Source organism: Thamnophis sirtalis, unplaced genomic scaffold, assembly GCF_051295495.1.
Source record: "Thamnophis sirtalis isolate CommonGarterSnake01/CBP01778 unplaced genomic scaffold, rThaSir2_p1.2 scaffold_2, whole genome shotgun sequence".
NCBI classification, from domain to species: domain Eukaryota; kingdom Metazoa; phylum Chordata; class Lepidosauria; order Squamata; family Natricidae; genus Thamnophis; species Thamnophis sirtalis.
Window position 1 is genome coordinate 101590398 of NW_028261382.1, and position 19937 is coordinate 101610334.

Here is a 19937-nt window from a genome sequence, read left to right on the forward strand (position 1 = left end):
TTTCTCAACCTTGGCAACTTGAAGATGTGCGGACTTCAACTCCCAGAATCCCCCAGCCAGCATTCGCTGGCTGGGGAATTCTGGGAGTTGAAGTCCGGACATCTTCAAGTTGCCAAGGTTGAGAAACACTGTCCTATAGAGACAGAATGCTGCTCTTCAAGAGCTGAGGTGGCGCAGTGGTTAGGACAGTGTTTCTGGGAGTTGAAGTCCGCACATCTTCAAGTTGCCAAGGTTGAGAAACACTGCCTTAACAGCTTCAGTGGTTCGCTTAGTAACCGGAGGGGGGGAGTTGTAAAATGAGGCCCAACACGTTTTAACTAGCTCATATTTATGACGGTCACGCGATTCCCCTTTTGCACTTTTTTCTGATCAGCAAGTTAGTGTGGGAGCCATATTCACTCAACCACCATGTTGCTGACTGAACAACTGGAGTGAGTCGCTTAACGACGGTGGCAAGAAAGGCGGTGCAATGGGGCAAAACTCGCTTAGCCAAAGTCTCGCTTAGTTAGCAACATGAATTTGGGGCTCAAAGTCGAGGGTTCCCTCCACACGCAGTCCTTGCTTGCCCCCCATTCCTTAGCCATTCCTTAGCTGGGGAATTCTGGGAATTGAAGTCCATCGGTCTTCAAGGGGCCAAAGTTGGGGGGAGTCCACTTTCCAGAGCGGGGGGCCTTTCCCGCTGAGACAGACGGGGGCTTCTACCAGCAGCAACAGAAGGGGAGTTTGGGGGTCTCCTGCGTCTCCTTGCCAATGGACTGCTCTGTTTGGTTCACAGGAAGAGCCCCCCCTGAAGAAGAAGCGCGTGGAGCAGTCCGCCAACTGGTCCGGTGGGTGTCCTGATCTGCAGCCAAGGGGGCGGAGCCAGGCCCCCACACTCTATAGGGGTGGGGGTGGGAATAGTCCTGCTTTCTTTGCATGCTGCAAATGAGCCCATGCACTCGGCATAAGAGTTCTTTTGTTTCCCTTGACTAGTTTTCTAGTGGGGGGGGCAGCCTCTCCCCTTTCCCACCTCCAGTGGGTCTTCTGAGTCCTCCTGTTGACAGATAAGGTGGACTTGGGGTGGGGGTCCTTGATCAGCCCACTCTGTGCCTAAATCTGAGAGCTTTGTAAGAACTCCCTGTCCTCTGGTTCTCTAGCCTGAAGGCCATCTGCACTGCACTATCTGTCTGTCCTTCCTTCCTTCCTTCCTTCCTTCCTTATCTATCTATCCATCCATCCATCCATCCATCCATCCATCCATCCATCCATCCATCCATCCATCCATCCATCATCATTATCTATCTATCTATCTATCTATCTATCTATCTATCATCTATCTATCCATCCATCCATCATCTATCTATCATCTACCTACCTACCTACCTACCTACCTACCTACCTACCTACCTACCTACCGCTCTCTCTCTCTCTACATCCATATCTATCTACCTATCTCTATCTATCATCTCTATCATCTGTCTGTCTATCTATCCATCCATCCACCCACCCACCCACCCAGCTACCTACCTACCGACCTCTCTACCTACCTCTCTCTCTACGTCCATATCTATCTACCTATCTCTATCATCTCTATCGTGTGTCTGTCTGTCTGTCTATCTGTCTCTCTCTTTCTCTACATTCATATCTATCATTCATCTATCTATCTATCTATCTATCTATCTATCTATCTATCTATCTATCTATCTATCTATCATCTATATCTACTCACCTACCTATCATCTCTATATCATCTCTATCATCTGTCTATCAATCTATCTAGCTAGCTATGCATATCCATCCACCCATCTATCCATTTATCTGATTTCTTTAGCCACCCATCTCAGCAAATGACTCTGGACAGCAAAACATATTACAATTGAAATCTTAAAAACATTTTAAAACCATAAAAACAGTAATAACCACCAAAACACCCACAAAGCCCAGTAAACATCCAATCCATCCCTATTTGGGTGGGAAGCAAGTCAAACAACGGAGGAGGGCTTGGGGAGAAGAGGGAAGGGACGATGACAAGAGGACCAGACCCTTATTTCCCCACCTGTCGCCTGCAGGGGGGAAGTCGGCTCCGCAGGACGAAGTGGATGAGATCGAGGTGTACGGCAGCGAGGCCCAATCCGGCACCCAGCTGACCACCTACTCTTTTGAGGTAGGTTTGCCTCGGTTTCCCCAGGACTCTTTTCGTACCCGAAGGGCCCCCCAGACCCTCCCAAAACCAGGCTGGTGTTTCAGCCCAGAGCTTCCTGTTGAAGGGTTGCTTCGAATCAGTCCTCGGAGTTCCGGCCATCGCAGCCTCGCCATCTGGTCACAACCTGAGCGCTCCCCAATTCCTGTCCATCGCGGCATCTTGCAATTTGATTCCCGAAAGTCCTTTTCCTCTGACGTGTGCTGGAGATTTTCTCCGCATTGGGGGTCTCATCCTGCTTTCCTTCGTAAGAAAAAAATGCCCCTTGGTGAATCAGACATTTCCAGACGATCTGATGCGTCTCTCTTCTCTTCCGTAAGGTCTGCGACAGCATCCTGAACATTGGGCCCTGCGCCAACGCAGCCATGGGGGAACCGGCCTTTCTCTCAGAGGAGGTGAGTGGCTCCGGTTTGCTGCCCCCAGCCTCACATGGATGCCGGCAATTTCCTTGGGAGGGAGAGGGGGACACCATCTGGCCTCAGAAGAAAAGGTCGTTTGGGGAAGAAAAAAAAAGAAAACAGATTTGGAAGGGACCTTAGAGGTCTTCTAGTCCAACCCCATGCTGAAACAAGAGACATTATATCATTTCAGAAAAATAGCTGTCCAGTCTCTTCTTAAAAGCCTTCTGTGATTGCAACACCCACAACTTCTGGAGGAAACTTCTGTTCCACTGGTTAATTGTTCTCACTGTCAGGAAGTTTCTCCTTAGTTCTAAGTTGAATCTCTCCTTGGTCAGTTTCCATCCATTGTTCCTTGTCTGGCCTTCAAGTGCCTTGGAAAATAGCTTGACCCCTTTCTCCTCTCTGGGGCAGCCCCTCAAATATTGGAAGATTGCTATCATGTCTCCCCTGGTCCTTCTTTTCATGAGACAAGACACAGCCAGTTCCTGCAGTCTCCAGTCCCCTAATCATCCTGGTTGCTCTTCTCTGCATTCTTTAGAAATTCTTTTGGAAAAAAGAAAAGAAATATGAAAAAAAAGTTCCCTGCACAATCAGCCAGATGTTCGGTCTGGATTTGGCATTTTGGTCTGCCTGTTGAGCCCTTCCAAGGACCCAGGATAAGCAAATTGGATATTCGATGGTGTTCTTATTTATTACATTTATATGCTGCCCATCGCATGGTACAAGGAGACTCTGGGAGGCTTACATTATAATGAAAAATAGATATAAAAACAATGATACATGTTAAAAAAAAAAGATTGAATTTGCAGAACATTAAATGTCCTTAAGATAAAATATCCTTGAGAAAATTGCGGGGGGATTCTTAGAGAAATGAGGGGATGATCAGGGTTCCAAATAGCATCCAAAAGTGAATCAGAGTCCGAGGCAAAGCATTCCTCAAAGTTCCAATTGATGAAGAGAGCCATGTTGGCACATCTGGGAAAACCCAAATCTGAAAGCTTCCCGGTTTCCCCCACCCAGTTGAAAGTCCAAGATCTTGCCCCCACCCACCCACCCACAAGTCCATCCCATGGTCCAATCTCCCACTGCCACGCTGGCAGCTTCCTCCCATCCAGTTCCGGTCAGGTGCAGTGACAAAGGATGACCTTGGCTTTCTAGAAAGAATGTTGTTATGGCTACATCGCATCTAACTCCATACAATCCCCCCTCCCATTTTCCCACCATAGAAAATGCCTAGCGGAAGAATAGAAAGTGTGGCCGGCCACAGACCCACAAGAAAAGAGGGCTGCGGGCCTGACAGAGGTTTGCTGTGCGAAAGCTACAAGGGAGGCAGCCTGCTTAATACAGCTTTCTTTTTCCAGTTCCAGAATAGCCCTGAACCTGATCTAGAAATTGTGGTGTGCTCGGGCTACGGCAAGAACGGTGCCCTCTCAGTGTTGCAGGTGAGGGGCGGGGGGGGGGAGATACACCTGGGGAGTCCTTGCAGCCCTGTCCCAGGGAGGAGAGTCACGGGTCAAGCCCCGTTAGCGGCACAATCTAGGGTTGCCCCAGAGACCATTGGGGCACTGATGGAATATTTAGAGCTTGGGGGTTGATCTGTGGGGTCCTTGGTGCTCTGTGGTTTTCTTGCTGAAGTCTCACTACCCAACTACATAGCATCATCAGTGTTAATAGAATAGAATAGAATAGAATAGAATAGAATAGAATAGAATAGAATAGAATAGAATAGAATTTTATTGTTTGTATGCCGCCCTTCTCCGGGAGGACTCAGGGCGGCAAACAGTTCAAAAGCGGAAAAAGGGGAACATAAAACGAACTACAGATAATTAAAATAAGCAAGAGTTAGAAGGAAGCAGGGTTTTCAGAGGAGGAGGAGGAGCAAGACAGGGTCTCTCTGAGCTTTGTGGTTTTATTGCAGACGTCTCATTGCCCAGCTAGGTAACATCACCAGGGCTAAGAGGTGTGAGCCTCATTCCTTAAAGCCACGCATATCCTGAAACAAACATTTCCAGAAGCTTCACTCCTGTGCGGGAAGCTTTTGTGAATGTTGTATTCTGGAGATGCCGGACGCCGACGTCTCCCTCTCCCTTCCTTGCAGAAAAGCATCCGTCCTCAGGTGGTTACGACCTTTGAACTGCCCGGCTGCTACGACATGTGGACGGTGATCTCGCCCCAGAAGACGGAGGAAGCCACCGTAGGTCCCGCCTTTGCTTTTGGAGGCTTTGAGATGGGCATGAAGTCGGTTGGCTCTCCTTCCCACTGCCAGCTGAGGACAGGGTGGCCCTGGCTAAATGCAGGCTTCCTGGGATGGGGTGGTGACTTGCTGGCCCAGCCTTGGTCTGTCCCGGAGTGCTGTGCTAGGCATGTTTTGGGCTGTAGGCAGCTCATCCTTCAAGCCTTGGAGAATATTCACAGCCAACACACCTATTATCTGTTGTTGTTGTTTTTTAAAAGCTTTTGATTTTTATTTCTCACAAATACATTCGCAAATATACAATCTCATAGCTATTATTAGTAATATCTTTTGCCATTTATAACAATTCATTCCTCCTCCTAAAATTAAAAATATAATCAGGATTGCTTTCCTGCCATCCCAGATACACCCTTCTTGTTTTACAACCCTACTTCTTCCCCCTTCCCCTTTTCTCCTTCCCTCCCTTCTTCTCTCCTCTCCTTCTTTCCTCCTCTACTTCCCCTTCCTCTCCCACATTTCTCCCTTCTTCCCTCTCCTACCCTCTCTCCTACTCTTACTTCCCCTCCATTTCTTCCTCTCGTTTTCCCTTTCTTCTTTCCCTCTCCTTTCCCGTCTCCTCTTCCTACCCTTCCCTCTAGTACTCTCTCCGTTCCCTCTTTCGGTTGTTGTGTTTACATATTTCCTCTTCAATCTGGGGTGTTTTCGGGATGGCGTTTGTGCAAACCCGGTTCTGTATTTACATAATAATCTTAAATTCCCTCTTCCTTAATTTATTTTCCATTTTGATAGTCACACATAACATCATCCTATAAACGTACATTTGTATATTAATACCTACACCTATTGTGTGTTGTTGAAGTCTAAAGGATGGGAGAGGCTGGGCAGAGAAGCATTTTACCTCTCTTTGACCGCTTGGTTGGTCAGAATAAGTCCAGACCTCTGTTGGGCCCAGCTAGCGTCCATTCACCTCCATGAGACCTCCAGAGATCTGTGGTTTGAAATTCCCACATGCCTCTTCTGTCCTCAGTGGTCTCTGTCAGGCACAAAGATTGGGGCCCTGATGGTTTTTGTGGGGTCTTGTTATACAGTGACCTGGGCGGGTTGTCCCCTCTGATCCTCACAGTATGGGGCTCCTTATTGATCTTAGGGGTGGAGAGTGCACCCTGAAAGAGTCCTCCATGTCTTTCCTAGCAGGAAGAAGATATTCAGGAAGAAGGTGCTGAGAAGGAGCCTTCTCCACCTGAGCCAGTGGATGATGGGAAGCGACATGGGTTCCTCATCCTGAGCCGTGAAGACTCCACCATGGTGGGTGCTTCTCTGTGGCTTGCTTGGCGTGGGTTGGATTGGATAAGATTAGATTAAATTGGGTTTGGATGGGTTGAGTTGGGTAGGGTTGGATTGGATTGGATTAGGTTTGAATGGGTTGGGTTGGAATGGATTGGCTTGACTTGAGCTGAGTTGAGTTGACTTGTCTTGAGTTGGGTTGGGTTGAGTTGAGTTTGGAATGACTTCGTTTGACGAGCTGTGTTCACTTGGCTTGGAATGGCTTGGCGTGGCTGGAGTTGGGTTGGGTTGGGGTTGAGTTGGGTTGGAATGGCTTGGGTTGAGTTGGAGTGGCTTAGTTTGACTTGAATTGGGTTGAGTTGACTTGGCTTGGCTTGAGTTAGGTTATAGTGGCTTGGTTTGACTTGAGCTGAGTTGAGTTGGCTTGGCCTAGAATAGGTTGGGTTGGGTTGAGTTTGGATGGCTTGCCTTGCCTTGGTGGGCATGAACTCTCAGATGTCACTGACACACTGAGCATTTCCCTTCCTCAAGAGGTCCTTGGCAGTCCAAAGATCCACCTTGGGCAAGTGGTGGGTGACTTAAGGATGTCAGCAGAAATAACGAACAGAGAGCTGAGTTGGGAGCGCATGAGGTGACTCTTGGCCAGCGGTGTGCTTTTGTGGAGAAGCCATCCCTGCCACTGACCATGTCCCTTCTCAGCAAAGCCAATGGCTTCCTCATCTGGCCCTCAGCTAGGAGGATTTGCCCTCTGGGATTCTTCTCTCCCTCAGATCTTGCAGACTGGCCAGGAGATCATGGAGCTGGACACCAGCGGCTTTGCCACTCAGGGCCCCACCGTATATTCCGGAAACATTGGCGAGAACCGCTACATTGTCCAAGTGTCCCCTCTGGGTATCCGGCTGCTGGAAGGAGGTGAGTGCAGAAACACTACCTGGCTCACCTTCCCAGGTGTCCCATTTTGGAAGTTCAGTAATTCGGTGGTAGAGGAGGAATTTCCTACACCAGGGGTTCCCAATCTTAGCAACATTAAGATCTCTGGACTTTAACTCCCAGAATTCCCCATCCATTCATGCTGGCTGGGGAATTCTGGGAGTTGAATTCCAGGCATCTTAATGTTGCTGTAATTGAGAACATGGTGTAGACCTGAGGTGACAAACACAAGGCCCGCGATCCGATCGAATCCAGTCCGTGTGGCCTTCCTGGAAATTGTAAGGGGCAGACCCATGTTGCTTCGGCCCAGTCTACCCAATGCGAAGAGGAAACATGCCAGCAGTTCGGGGAGTGGCAGCAAGCTGACCACGCCCACCCAGTCGGCCATGCCCAGTGAATGGGATTAAGCTGTCCACAGCCACCCAGTCAGCCATGCCCAGTGAGTGACATTAAGCTGGCCATGCCCACCCAGTCAGCCATGCCCAGTGAGTAGCATTAAGCTGACCACGCCCACCCAGTCAACCATGCCCAGTGAGTGCCATTAAGCTGGCCACGCCCACCCAGTCAGCCATGCCCAGTGAGTGGCATTAAGCTGGCCATGCCCACCCAGTCAGCCATGCCCAGTGAGTGGCATTAAGCTGGCCATGCCCACCCAGTTGGCCACACTCGCCTGGCTGGGTCCCCAAAGGTCAACTAGCGCCCTGATGGGTCCCTCAATGCAATTGAGTTTGACACCCCTGGTGTAGAGAGTTCCGTGCCCTGCTTTGGATAGCACCACAAAGTTTGCATGACGTTGGCATGGGACAATCCAGAGCCCCTTAGGAGTGTGACATGTTCCCCTCAGGCTGAAACGTCACAATCCACAAACTCCTTCCTCCTCTGTGCCTCTTTTCCCCAGTGAACCAGCTACATTTCATCCCGGTGGACCTTGGCTCCCCCATCGTGCACTGCGCCGTGGCTGATCCCTACGTGGTGATCATGAGTTCCGAAGGCCAGGTGACCATGTTCGTGCTAAAGAGCGACACCTACGGAGGCCGGACGCACCGCCTGACCTTACAGAAACCTCAGCTGCATCACGTGAGTGGGACTCGGATCGCCCCCCCGGGAAGCGTTCTTCCGTCCGGCCTCGGGCCACGAAATCAGTCATTCCAAAATGGTTGGGAAGAAGTCGCCAAAACAGGCGCTTCCGGCCAAGTGACGGATCGGCTTGGACACGCTGAAGAGCACCTGGGTTTTGAGGGACCTCTTGAGTCCCCCTTGGCTGGCAGAAGCCACATAAATTGGGGTGCAGCTCAATCCCATTGGCTTGGTTCCTATCGGGCGCCAGCAACCGGAGCCCCTTGTAAATAGCCAGAGCAAGCAACTTTATTGTTTTCTGCCTAAGTTACAAGAATCTGCTTGCCTTCCCTTGGGAATGAGCAGAGAAGGCCTCACGGGTCTAGAGCAGGGGCTCTTCAAACTTGGCCACTTTAAGACTTGTGGACCCAGAATGCTTGGCTGCCCAGGGAATTCTGGGAGTTCAAGTCCTAAAGTAACTAAGTTTGGACAGCCCTGCTCTAGCGGGACATCAAGTTTAAGCCTCTTTAAGCGGCTGCGTAAAGATTCTAAGCTAAGTCCCTACTTGATGCCTCCTTCCAGCCTCTCTGGCACCTTCACAACAATTTCCTTATTTAGGCTTCAGGGTGGATGCTGAAGCACACAAGGCAGGCAGCTTGTTTGGCTCTGAGGTGACGCACCTTAGGAGGTGGGCCGCGGGGTCTTAACCGAGGTTTGGTTAAGGTAGCCAAGGCAGGTGCAGATTCCCAATTGGGAAGAGGCTGGTGTTTTAAAAAGCAGAGGAAGAAAGAGAAAGCCCTTGTCTTTTATTTCATGTCATGTCATGTTATTTCATTCTATTTTTTATTTTTATTTTCTTTTATTTATCCCATCTTTGAAGCACTTCTACATCTTTTACATATCCATTGTGTTTCTCTTATCTATATCTATATACATTTTTACACGTCTTTTTTCTCCACTAATTCCATACATTACATCTTTTATATACATTTGATTCTCTTATATTTCCTTTTTTTGTACTATTTTTATCTACAATCAATCTCATATTTTCCCTTCTTGTTAATCCTGCGGTTTTGTATTTATTTAGTGATTTCTTTATCTTTTTTTCTTCCCTTTTTTACTTTCCTATTTTTTTCCTCTTTCCTCTAGCCAATTGTATTTATAAGTCCCATGCTGAGTATGATTCCTCTTTGTCTTTTATCCCTTTTGTGTTATTTTATTCTAATTCTATTCCATTCCGTTCTAATCCTATTTCTATTTCTTTTTTTTCTTTTCTTTTGTATTAATTTTTATTTTAAACACATAAGCACATCAACAGAAACAAACACATGACTTAAAACAACATAGGAACAAAAAGTTCCATCGTATATCATACAGCAGTTCCGAATCCGTTTCTTTGCAGTTAGTGTTTTCCCTTCTATACATTTCTATCTTGCGTTCGTAATCTCCTTATTCGTTGTCCACGTACAATTATTTATTTGTACTTAGCTATTTATGACCAAATATTATTTACCTATCTATCTATCTATCTATCTATCTATCTATCTATCTATCTATCTATCTATCTATCTATCTATCTATCTATCTATCTATCTATCTATCATCTATCTATATATTTATTTCTATTTCTATTCTCAATTTTTTTTTTTATTTTTTATTTTTATTTTTTTTTATTTATAGGCCGCCCTTTTCCCTGAGGGGACTCAGGGCGGCTTACAATCAAAAAAAAGGAAGGGGAGTGTGGGACAATACGAAAAAGGAAATGTGCACAAAATAAATTAGACAATAAAACTCAACATTCACTCAGCATTCGGGAGGGGCGAAATAAAAATTATCCCCAGACCTGACGGGTTAGCCAGTTCTTGAGGGCTGTGCGGAAGGCCTGGACGGTGGTGAGGGTACGAATCTCCACGGGGAGATTGTTCCATAGTGTCGGAGCCGCAACAGAGAAGGCTCTCCTCCGCGTAGTCGCCAGTCGGCACTGACTGGCGGATGGAATTCGGAGGAGGCCTACTCTATGCGATCTGATGGGACACAGGGAGGTAATTGGCAGAAGGCGGTCTCTCAAATAGCCAGATCCACTACCATGGAGCGCTTTATAGGTGGTGAGTAGGACCTTGAAGTGCACCCGGAGACCAACAGGTAGCCAGCGCAGCTCACGGAGGATCGGTGTTATGTGGGCGAACCGTGGTGCGCCCACGATCACTCGCGCGGCCGCATTCTGGACTAGCTGTAGTCTTCGGATGCTCTTCAAGGGCAGCCCCATGTAGAGCACATTACAGTATTCCAGCCTAGAGATCATTTTGGTTTATTTATTCTTATTGCATTTCTTCTCTAAGGGAGACTGGCAAATACAATCACTAAACTAAACTGGAAACTAAATTCTTAACAAACTAAAATAAGAAAATTAAAAAAAAATATTATTTTTATTTTGTGTAGTTTAGTTTCCAGTTTAGTTTAGTGATTGTATTTGCCGGCCTCCCTCACAGAGGGAGAGAGACGGAGCTTCACCCCGTCTTCCTGCTTGGGGTTGGCCATTCCTGGCTCTGACCCTCCTGCCCTCCTCTGGTCTCCCTTCCCAGCAATCGCGGGTCATCGCCCTCTGCGTCTACCGGGACGTTAGCGGGATGTTCACCACCGAGAGCCACTCGTCCAGCTCCCGCGATGAGCTCTCCCTCAGGAGCCAGTCGGAATCGGAGGTGCCCATCCAGGATCTCAGGTGGGGAATCTTTGGCAGGACGGGGGGGTGGGTGGGGGGCAAGGAAACACCCACTCTCTTAAAAGCCCCTCTTGGGCTTGCGTCCCTCCCAGGTAGTCCTCGAGTTACAACGACCCGCTTAGCGTCCGTACAAAGTTACAAAGTGGCCTTGAAAAAGTGACCTTGGAACATTTTCTCCACTTGCCACCATGATCTCCACAGTCAAAATTCAAATGCCTGGCAACGAACTCATATTTATGACGGCCGCGGCGTCCCGTGTGTGTGTGTGTGTGTGTGTTATGTGATCCACTTTTGCGACCGTCCAACAAGCCAACGTCGAAAGGGGAAGCCCGATTCCTATTAACAACCGTGTTAGTAGTCAAAATGTAATAATTTCCATGATTCAGCTGTGGCTGCTCGCTTAAGCGGCTGTCTTGCTTAGCAACTGAAATGGCTGGGCTCGATTGTGGTTGTAAGTTGAGGACTATCTGTATTCAGGGCCCTCCCTTATCTTCAATGGCAGGGGTCTCCAACCTTGTCAACTTTAAGCCTGGAGGACTTCAACTCCCCAGAATTCCCCAGCCAGCTTTGCTGGCTGGGGAATTCTGGGAGTTGAAGTCCTCCAGGCTTAAAGTTGACAAGGTTGGAGACCCCTGTTTTATAGAGTCGAGAAACGTAACAGCCTTGAGACTTGGAGAGAAAGTGGATCTTGGGGGGGGGGGGGTGTCAAGGGTCAAACTCCCCCCTCCCTCCCCAAATGAGCTTCCTCTCCTCCTCCTCCTCCTCCTCCTCCTCCTCCTCCTCCTCCTCCTCCTCCTCCTCCTCCTCCTCCTCCTTCGTCCACTGGAGAGTTGATGCCTCTGAACGTTACGAATACCTCCCGTCCACCCCCTGCAGCAACACGGTGGACGATGAAGAGGAGATGCTGTACGGGGAATCCGGCGCCCTCTTCAGCCCCACCAAGGAGGAGCCGCGGCGCAGCAGCCTCCCTTCGGCCGACAAGGACTCCCACCAGTACAAGGCCGAGCCAACCCACTGGTGCATGCTGGTCCGGGAGAACGGCACCATGGAGGTAAGGCTGCCCCTCGGGCCAGAAGCGAGCAGCTCCAGCAGAATAACAGAGGTGGAATAGCAATAGCAATAGCAGTAGACTTATATACCGCTTCATAGGGCTTTCAGCCCTCTCTAAGCGGTTTACAGAGTCAGCATATCGCCCCCACAGTCTGGGTCCTCATTTCACCCACCTCGGAAGGATGGAAGGCTGAGTCAACCCTGAGCCGGTGAGATTTGAACCACTGAACTGCTGATCTAGCAGTAGCCTGCAGTGCTGCATTTAACCACTGCGCCACCTCGGCTGTTATGACGAAGGGACCTTCGGGGGTCTTCTAGTCCACCCCCCCCTCCTGCTCAAGCCACAGAGGACCCTGTACCATTTTATTTCGATCCATTCTTTTCTTTGGAAACCTCCAGTGATGGAAGCACCCACAACTTCCTCTTTTTAAAAGTTTTTATTTTTTGTTCGCTATATACAATTATAGGCATACAGTCACATAGTTGTTATTCTTTTTTACATTCGTCGTTCTTATACATTTATTCTTCCATTTAATAGGTTATAACATGCCGTTTGGGTTGCTTTGTTTCCCATCTCTTCCTCCTGTTTGACACCACTTTATTTTCCCTTTCTTTTCTTCCTCCTTCTCTGCTTTCTTCCTTCCTCTCTCTTTTCCCTTCCTTCTTCCCTTACCTCTCCCCTACTCCCTTCTTCCTCTTCCCACCCTCTCTCCTTCTCCCTTCCATCTTCTTCTCCTCCCCTCTATCTTCCTTCCCTTCTCTTCCTCTCCTCCTCTTCCTTCATTTTTCTATTGTTGTAGGTCCTTTCTTTTCTCCCTCCCTTCTCTACTTCCTTCCTTCCTCTCTCCTTTCCCTTCCTTCTTCCCTTACCTCTCCCCTACTCCTCTCTTTCTCTTCCTCTTCCCCTTCCTCTCCTCCCTTCCATCTTCCTCTCCTCACCTCTATCTTCCTTCCCTCCTCCTCCTCTCCCCTCCTCTCTTCCTTTCTCTTTTCTATTGTTGTAGGTGTCTCTTCCAAGCACTTATCTTTTATTTTTTTGGGGTGATGTTTCCGCCAATCCAAAAATCGTTGAATATCATTTCTTGTTCCCTTTCCTTCTCAAATCTATCCTGATTAGGTTTCCCCCCCTTTATATTTTTCTTTTGAATATATACTTGTATATTATTATTTTCTTCCCTATTTTCCCCCCTCTTCCCCCCCCTTTTCTACTTAATGGCGTATCGTCTGGGTTCCATATCTTCTCCCGAATTTCTTTTCTGCACGTCTTTCTCAAACCATTCATAAAATCCTCCCCATGTCTTGAAGTACACCGATTCCCCTTTACCCTTCATTCTCAAAGTCCAAAGCACCCACAACTTCTGGTGGCAGGCTGTTCCACTGGTTAATTGTCCTCACTGTCAGGAAGTTTCTCCTTAATTCCAGGTGGCTCCTCTCCTTGATTAGTTTCCACCCATTGTTTCTTCTTGTCCTGCCTTCAGGAGCGTTGGAAAATAGGCTGACTCCCTCTTCTTTATGGCAGCCCCCAAATATTGGAAGATTGCTATCATGTCGTCCCCTCCACCCCCAGCCCTTCTTTTCCCTAGACTAGATATACCCAGTTCCTGCCACCGTTCTTCATAGGCCTATGGAGATTCTCAGTTGTCCAGGTATAGTTGTGCTAAAGATGCTTTTTCAAGAGGTAACTGGACTTTCTGGACCACAAATTCAGCTGCCTCTTGAAAAAACACATTGTTCGTATGTTTCAGCCTCCAGTCCCCTCATCCTCTTTGTTGCTCTTCTCTGCACTCTTTCTAGAGTCTCCACATCTTTTCTACATCGTGGCGACCAAAACTGGATGCAGATATTCCAAGGGTGGCCTTCCCAGGGCCTTATAAAGTGGCATTAACACTTCTTGTGACTTCGATGCTGTCCCTCTGTTGATGCACCCCAGGAGTGCGTGGACTTTTTTTTGGTAACTCCCATCAGGCATACCTGTGATTCCTCCCAGTGTCGCCTCGTCTTTCCCACAGATCTACCAGCTGCCCGACTGGCGCCTGGTCTTCCTGGTGAAGAATTTCCCCATGGGTCAGCGGGTGCTGGTGGACAGCTCCTTTGGGCAGCCCGCCAGCCAGGGGGAGACCAAGAAGGAGGAGGTCATGCGCCAGGCGGAGATGCCCCTGGTCAAGGAAGTCCTGCTGGTGGCCCTGGGGAATCGGCAAAGCCGGCCGTACCTCTTGGTGAGTGTTGAGGGGTCACCTGCACCGAGGGATCCTGGCAGCGGTCAGGACCAAGTGAGGTTTCGGTTCTCCTATAGAAATCCAAATTACAGAGTGGTAGAGGGGGAGGGGAAGTAGGGTAGAGGGGAATGATGGAGGGAAGATGGAAAGTTGGAGGGGGCGAAAGAAAGGGTGTATGGAGGGTCAAAGAGGTACATTGGGTCTCTATTTTGGGGGTTTTTGTTGAAAAGAGGAATGGCTGTGTTTATTGTTTAACGTTATATGACCCCGGTTATGCACAGTATATATGTGACTGTACGAAAATGAAAATGGAAAATAAAAAATAAAAAACACTTACAATCAGAAATCCAAATTATTAAAGATACCATATTTTTCGGAGTATAAGACGCACCTTTCCCCCCTAAAAGAGAGTGAAAATTTGGGTGCGTCTTGTACACTGTATGTAGCCCCACTCACCATCCTCCACCCTTTGGCCTCCGCCTCCCAGCAATTTGCCTCCTTGCAGCAAACGGGGAAAATGGGACTTGGGAGGCTGCAATAGGCTATAGCAATCCCGGCAGCCTGAAACAGCTGATGATCGGAGGTGCTTAAACTGAAAGTGAAACTTGCTGTTTGCTCCACAAATTGTTGGGAGGTAGAGGCAGATTTTTTTTCCCCCCTTGTGCTAATCAGGCTGTTTGCTGTTTGCTGCAAGGAGGTAAGTCAATAACTGTAAATGCCTATAGGATGTTCAAATGATTAGACTTACTTTTTAAAGGCTCCTCTAATATTGTTCTAAACAGCTTAACAAAATGAAGCAGCTTTTTAAAAATAAATGCTTGATCTGAAGAGATGCCCAGTGCGATTGTATCTTCCTTTAAATAGCAGAGAATAACGTATACTTCCAGAAAGCCACATCAATTTTAACAGCATCTGTAAAAGTAGGACTTCAACTCCCAGAATTCCCCAGCCAGCGAATGCATTCGCTGGCTGGGGAATTCTGGGAGTTGAAGTCCAGACATCTTCAAGTTGCCAAGGTTGAGAAACACTGATTTAAGGTCTTTATTTCTATCCACTTTTATTGTTTTATCTATCAGATTTCATTGCCCCCCAATCTCATGGTTCAAGCTGACTCTGAGTGGTCATTTTTATGCAATTCAAGGAAGCAAATATCCCTCGTTGCTCCTTCATCCCCCTATTTTCCCCATAACAGCCCTTTGAGGTAGGTTGGGCTGAGAGAGAAGTCACCAAGAGGACGTTTAGTGCCTTAAGGCAGGACTACAACTCACCGCCTCCTGGGGATTGGTCCAAAGTCACCCAGTCAGCTTCATGTCTAAAGCAGAACTAGAACTCACCGTCTCCTAGTGGTCGTCCCAAAGTCACCCAGCTGGCTTTTGTGCTTGTGACAGAACTAGAACTCGCCGTCTCCTGGTTTTTAGCCTTCACCCGCTGGACCAAAGTGGCTGTCGCTGCAACTGGGTTCTCTTGGGAAGGGAGCTGAGGGAGGGAGGGAGGCCGGGAGCTCGTGCGGTTGAGTCGCCAGCACCAACAGCCCCAGAGCTGCTGCGCCTTGGGAGCCCCTGGGATGGAGCGCCCCTCACCCGGCTCCCCATTTCTCCTGCCAGGTTCACGTGGAGCAAGAGCTGCTCATCTACGAGGCCTTCAACCACGACTCCCCGCTGGCCCAGACCAACCTCAAAGTGCGCTTCAAAAAGGTAGAGCCCCCTTCGCGGCTGTGAGCTTCCCCCCAGTCAAGGGGGGGAGAGGCAGCCACCCCCCCCCCATGCCTCTAAGCGTTAGCTTACCAGGGAGCGTCAGATTCATTCTTTCTTTTCTTCTTTCTTTTCTTTCTCCCTCCTTCCTTTCCTTTCCTTCCTCTTTCTTTCTTTCTTTCTTTCTTTCTTCCTTTCTTTCTTTCTCCCTCCCTCCTTCCTTTCCTTCCTTCCCTTCCTTCCTCCCTTTTTCTTTCTTTCTCCTTCTTTCTCCTTCCTTTCCTTTCCTTCCCTTCCTCCCTCCCCCATTCTTTCTTTTTTCTTTCTCTCTGTCTCCTTCCTCCCTCCCTCCTTCTTTCTTTCTCTTTCTTTCTCCTTCTTTTCCTTTCCTTCCTTCCTCCCTCTTTCTTTCTCTGTCTCCTTCCTTCCCTTCCTCCCTCCCTCCTTCTTTCTTTCTCTTTCTCCTTCCTTTCCTTTCCTTCCCTTCCTCCCTCCCTCCCTCTTTCTTTCTTTCTTTCTTCTTCTTTCTTTCTTTCTTTCTCGTTTCCTTCCTCCCTTCCTCTTTCTTTCTTTTCTTTCTTTCTCTTTCTCTGTCTCCTTACCTCCCTCTCCCTCCCTCCCTTTTCTCTCTTTCTTTCTTTCTCCTTCCTTTCTTTCCCTCCCTCTCCCTCCCTTCCTCCCTCTTTCTTTCTTTATTTCTTCTTTCTTTCTTTCTTTCTTTCTTTCTTCTTTCTTCCTTTCTTTCCTTCATTCCTTTCTTCTTTCTTTCTTTCTTTCTTTCTTTCTCTTCTTTCTTTCTTCCTTTCTTTCTTTTCTTTCTTTTCTTTCTTTCTTTCTTTCTTTCTTTCTTTCTTTCTTTCTTTCTTTCTTTTTTCTTTCTTTCCTTTCCTTCCTTCCTTCCTTCCTTCCTTCCTTCCTTCCTTTCTTTCTTTTTCACCTGCTTCTCCTCCAACCAGGTTCCCCACAACATCAACTTCCGGGAGAAGAAATCCCGGCCGTCCAAAAAGAAGTCCGAGAGCGTGGGGGCGAGGAAGCGGGGGCCCCCCGAGGACGGGTCGCTCGCTTTCCGCTACTTTGAAGACATCTACGGCTATTCGGGGGTAGGAGAATAATTCCTGGGGGGGCGGGGGTGGGGACACAGGCACAGGCCAGGAAGGATATCTGACCAAAGTGTTGGGGGCCTCCTGGTGGAGACGCTCAGGGAAGAGCCGCTTTGGGGCATCTGATGAATAGGACCCCAAAATCTGGGGGTGGGGGTGGGGCTTTATGTACCTCTCCGAAGGAGTCGGGAGACCCACAATTCCTTGCACCAGAAGCCTCTGTGTTCCTTCTCAGGTGTTCATCTGTGGGCCCTCGCCCCATTGGCTGCTGGTGACCTCTCGGGGAGCCCTGCGCTTGCACCCCATGACCATAGATGGCCCCATTGAGTCCTTTGCCCCCTTCCACAACGTCAACTGCCCCAAGGGCTTCCTCTACTTCCAACCGCCAGGTGAGCCTCGTGCCCAGGGTCAGAGCGAGGAAGCCCCCCCCCCCCTCCTTAGAACACCTGCCCTGCTGCGATCCTTAGAGCTGACCCACAACCTTGGTCGAGCAGGGGGTCTCCAAACCCGGTGACTTTAAGACTTGTGGGCTTCAACATCATCGCGGCTGGCTGAGGAATTCTGGGAACCGAAGTCCACCAGTCTTAAAAAGTTGCCAAGTTTGGAGCCCCGGTGGTAGAGGGAGGTCTGACTGTGTCCCGCCTTGCAGGGGGAGCTGCGCATCAGCGTCTTGCCCGGCTATCTTTCTTACGACGCGCCGTGGCCTGTCCGGAAGATCCCGCTGCGTTGCACCGCCCACTACGTAGCGTATCACGTGGAGTCCAAGGTAGGGCTGGTTGCTCTGGGGGAATGCTAAAGCGGCTTGGAAATTGAATTGCCCCGGGAACACAAGACAGCCTAGTTCCCTTCCCTCTCGCTTCCTTCCTGCATTTGCCGTCACGCGGCTTCAGATTACGCCCTTAAAAGGCTTCTTCGGTATCAAAAGAAGTTCGTCGCTCTTGAGTGACCCGCCTTCAGGTTGTGGATTTCTGGATCCTCAGCTTGCATAACGGCCCGCCTTCGCGGTTTCAACGGTTTTTGAGAGGGATCCCTCCCTCCATTTCGCGCCACATATTCCTGTCTCTTCCCCTGAGGCCGGAACGAACTCCTCCCTCCGCCCTAGGTGTACGCCGTGTCCACCAGCATCAACAACATTTGCACCCGCATCCCCCACATGACGGGAGAGGAGAAGGAGTTCGAGACCATTGAGAGAGGTGGGTGCGCTGGGGGACGAGCGGGCGATATACTCCACCCAGGGGCCTTCCCGGAGGAAGCTCCGCCCGAGCTGAGGGTGACCCCCCTGAAGCACTTCTCCCGTGGTCCTGCCCAGGGGAGGGTCTTTGGGGCGAGGGGCAAGGAAGTAGCTTTGTCCAAGGGTCCCCGAGATGGGAAGAGAAGTGGGGGATGGGCCCTTAAATGAGGCAGGAATGGCTGGATTTCAATACAGGGACTTTCTGGGCTGTATATAATAACAGAATAACAGAGCACCTCTTCCTCCTCCTCCTCTTGATGGTGTTCCCTAGTAGGGTAATGAAATGTCTGCAAGAAAACCACCAAGCTGTGAGAACACCAAGGACCCCACAGTTCTCCTCCTCCTCTTCCGCCCTTGCTTCCTCCTCTTCTTCCTCCCCCATCTCTTCCTGCTTCCCCACCCCACACATCCCACTCCCTTCTAGCACTGATGAGGTTCCCTAGATGGGTCATGAAATGCCTGCAAGAAAACATCAAAGCTTTGAGAGCACCAAGGACCCCACAGTCCTCCTCCTCCTCCTCTCCACACACCCCATTCCCTTCTTGCGCTGTTGATGTTCCCTAGTTGGTTAGTGGAAAGGCCTGCAAGAAAACCTCCAAGCTCAGAGAGACAGCCTCATTTCAACCCTGAGCTACATTTTCCCCCCTTCCCCCCTTTATTGGTACTCACTCTGGAGCTCTGTCTCCCCCCATCCCCCGCCCCTCTGAGAGCCCTCTTTCTTCTCTTCCGCAGATGACCGCTACATGCACTCCCTACAGGAAGCCTTTTCTATCCAGCTGATCTCTCCGGTCAGCTGGGAGACCATCCCCAACACCAGGTGAGAAGAGGGAGACGGGGATCCTTGGGGATTAAACTGTGGGAGGCTTTCACGGGGAGGGGGGTGCATTCCATTGGCAGAGCCCCGAAGGTAGGATCGGGCTGTTGTGATCCAGTGCCCCCCCCATCCTTTTTTTGGGGGGGGGGGTCGTGGAGATCAGATGCTCATGGTCAATTAATAACTCCATAGCAAGCAAGCCTCTCAATACAATATAACTGACTTAACAGCTGCAGCGATTCACTTAGCGACTGTGGCAAGAAAGGGAGCAAAAACGGGCTTAACGAATGCCTCGCTCAGCAAAACAGACATTTGGGGTTCCGTTATGGTGGTAAAAGCCCCCTCCCCCCATCCCATCCCCTCTTCCCCCTCCTCTGCTCTGCAGGATCGACCTGGAGGAGTGGGAGCACGTGACCTGCATGAAGACGGTCGCTCTAAAGAGCGAGGAAACGGTCTCCGGCCTCAAGGGGCTACATTGCCGTCGGGACTTGCCTGATGCAGGGAGAAGAAGTCACCTGCAGGGGACGGGTGAGACAGACAGACAGACACACAAACACACACAGCACCACCACCCCCGCGCCCCCCTGTGAAGCTTGTCCCTGCCCCTGTTGCAACTCCCAATTCCCAATCCGTGTGAGTCCCACACATTCCAGAGGTTCGGCCACTGAATGACGGAGTTTGCAGAGGGCACCATAAAGGGCCGGGATGGCGAATCTAGGGGAGGCGTGCCAGAGGTGGAACACAGAGCCCTCTCTGTGAGTACGGGCACTGACGCCAGCTGGCTCTTCCGGGCTCCGTCACCTGCATGAGTCTTCGCTACTTCTCCTTCCCATTAATCGGCCCCTTTCATTTCCTTCCACTGGCAATAATGTGGAGGGCGTTTCAGAGCATTATGTGCTCAAGAAGAAGTGCCTGAATGTAATTTAGACTTCAGTATTAATCAGCTTTGTAACTGACCGATGATACCAGCTCTGAAATAACAGGCCTTTGCGCGACAGCCAGCTGCTCTTCCGGGTTCCGGCACACACATGCGCGCGGGAACCCCCAAGAAAGCAGCCGGCCGGTGCGCATG

At 49.5% G+C, this 19937-nt stretch overlaps 1 protein-coding gene across 1 annotated transcript in view; it reads left to right on the forward strand.

Annotated features, from left to right (window-relative positions):
• CPSF1 (cleavage and polyadenylation specific factor 1) overlaps nt 1-19937 on the forward strand; it is a 40088-nt gene that overhangs the window by 16487 nt on the left and 3664 nt on the right. Inside the window, 20 exon segments of the mRNA XM_087703533.1 lie at nt 776-827; nt 2049-2143; nt 2500-2574; nt 3942-4022; nt 4679-4774; nt 5969-6079; nt 6829-6970; nt 7887-8065; nt 10627-10763; nt 11640-11814; nt 13823-14029; nt 15634-15723; nt 16677-16820; nt 17056-17199; nt 17201-17209; nt 17470-17586; nt 17923-18013; nt 18784-18868; nt 19251-19332; nt 19334-19393. Coding sequence (XP_087559659.1) covers nt 776-827; nt 2049-2143; nt 2500-2574; nt 3942-4022; nt 4679-4774; nt 5969-6079; nt 6829-6970; nt 7887-8065; nt 10627-10763; nt 11640-11814; nt 13823-14029; nt 15634-15723; nt 16677-16820; nt 17056-17199; nt 17201-17209; nt 17470-17586; nt 17923-18013; nt 18784-18868; nt 19251-19332; nt 19334-19393 — 2172 coding nt within the window.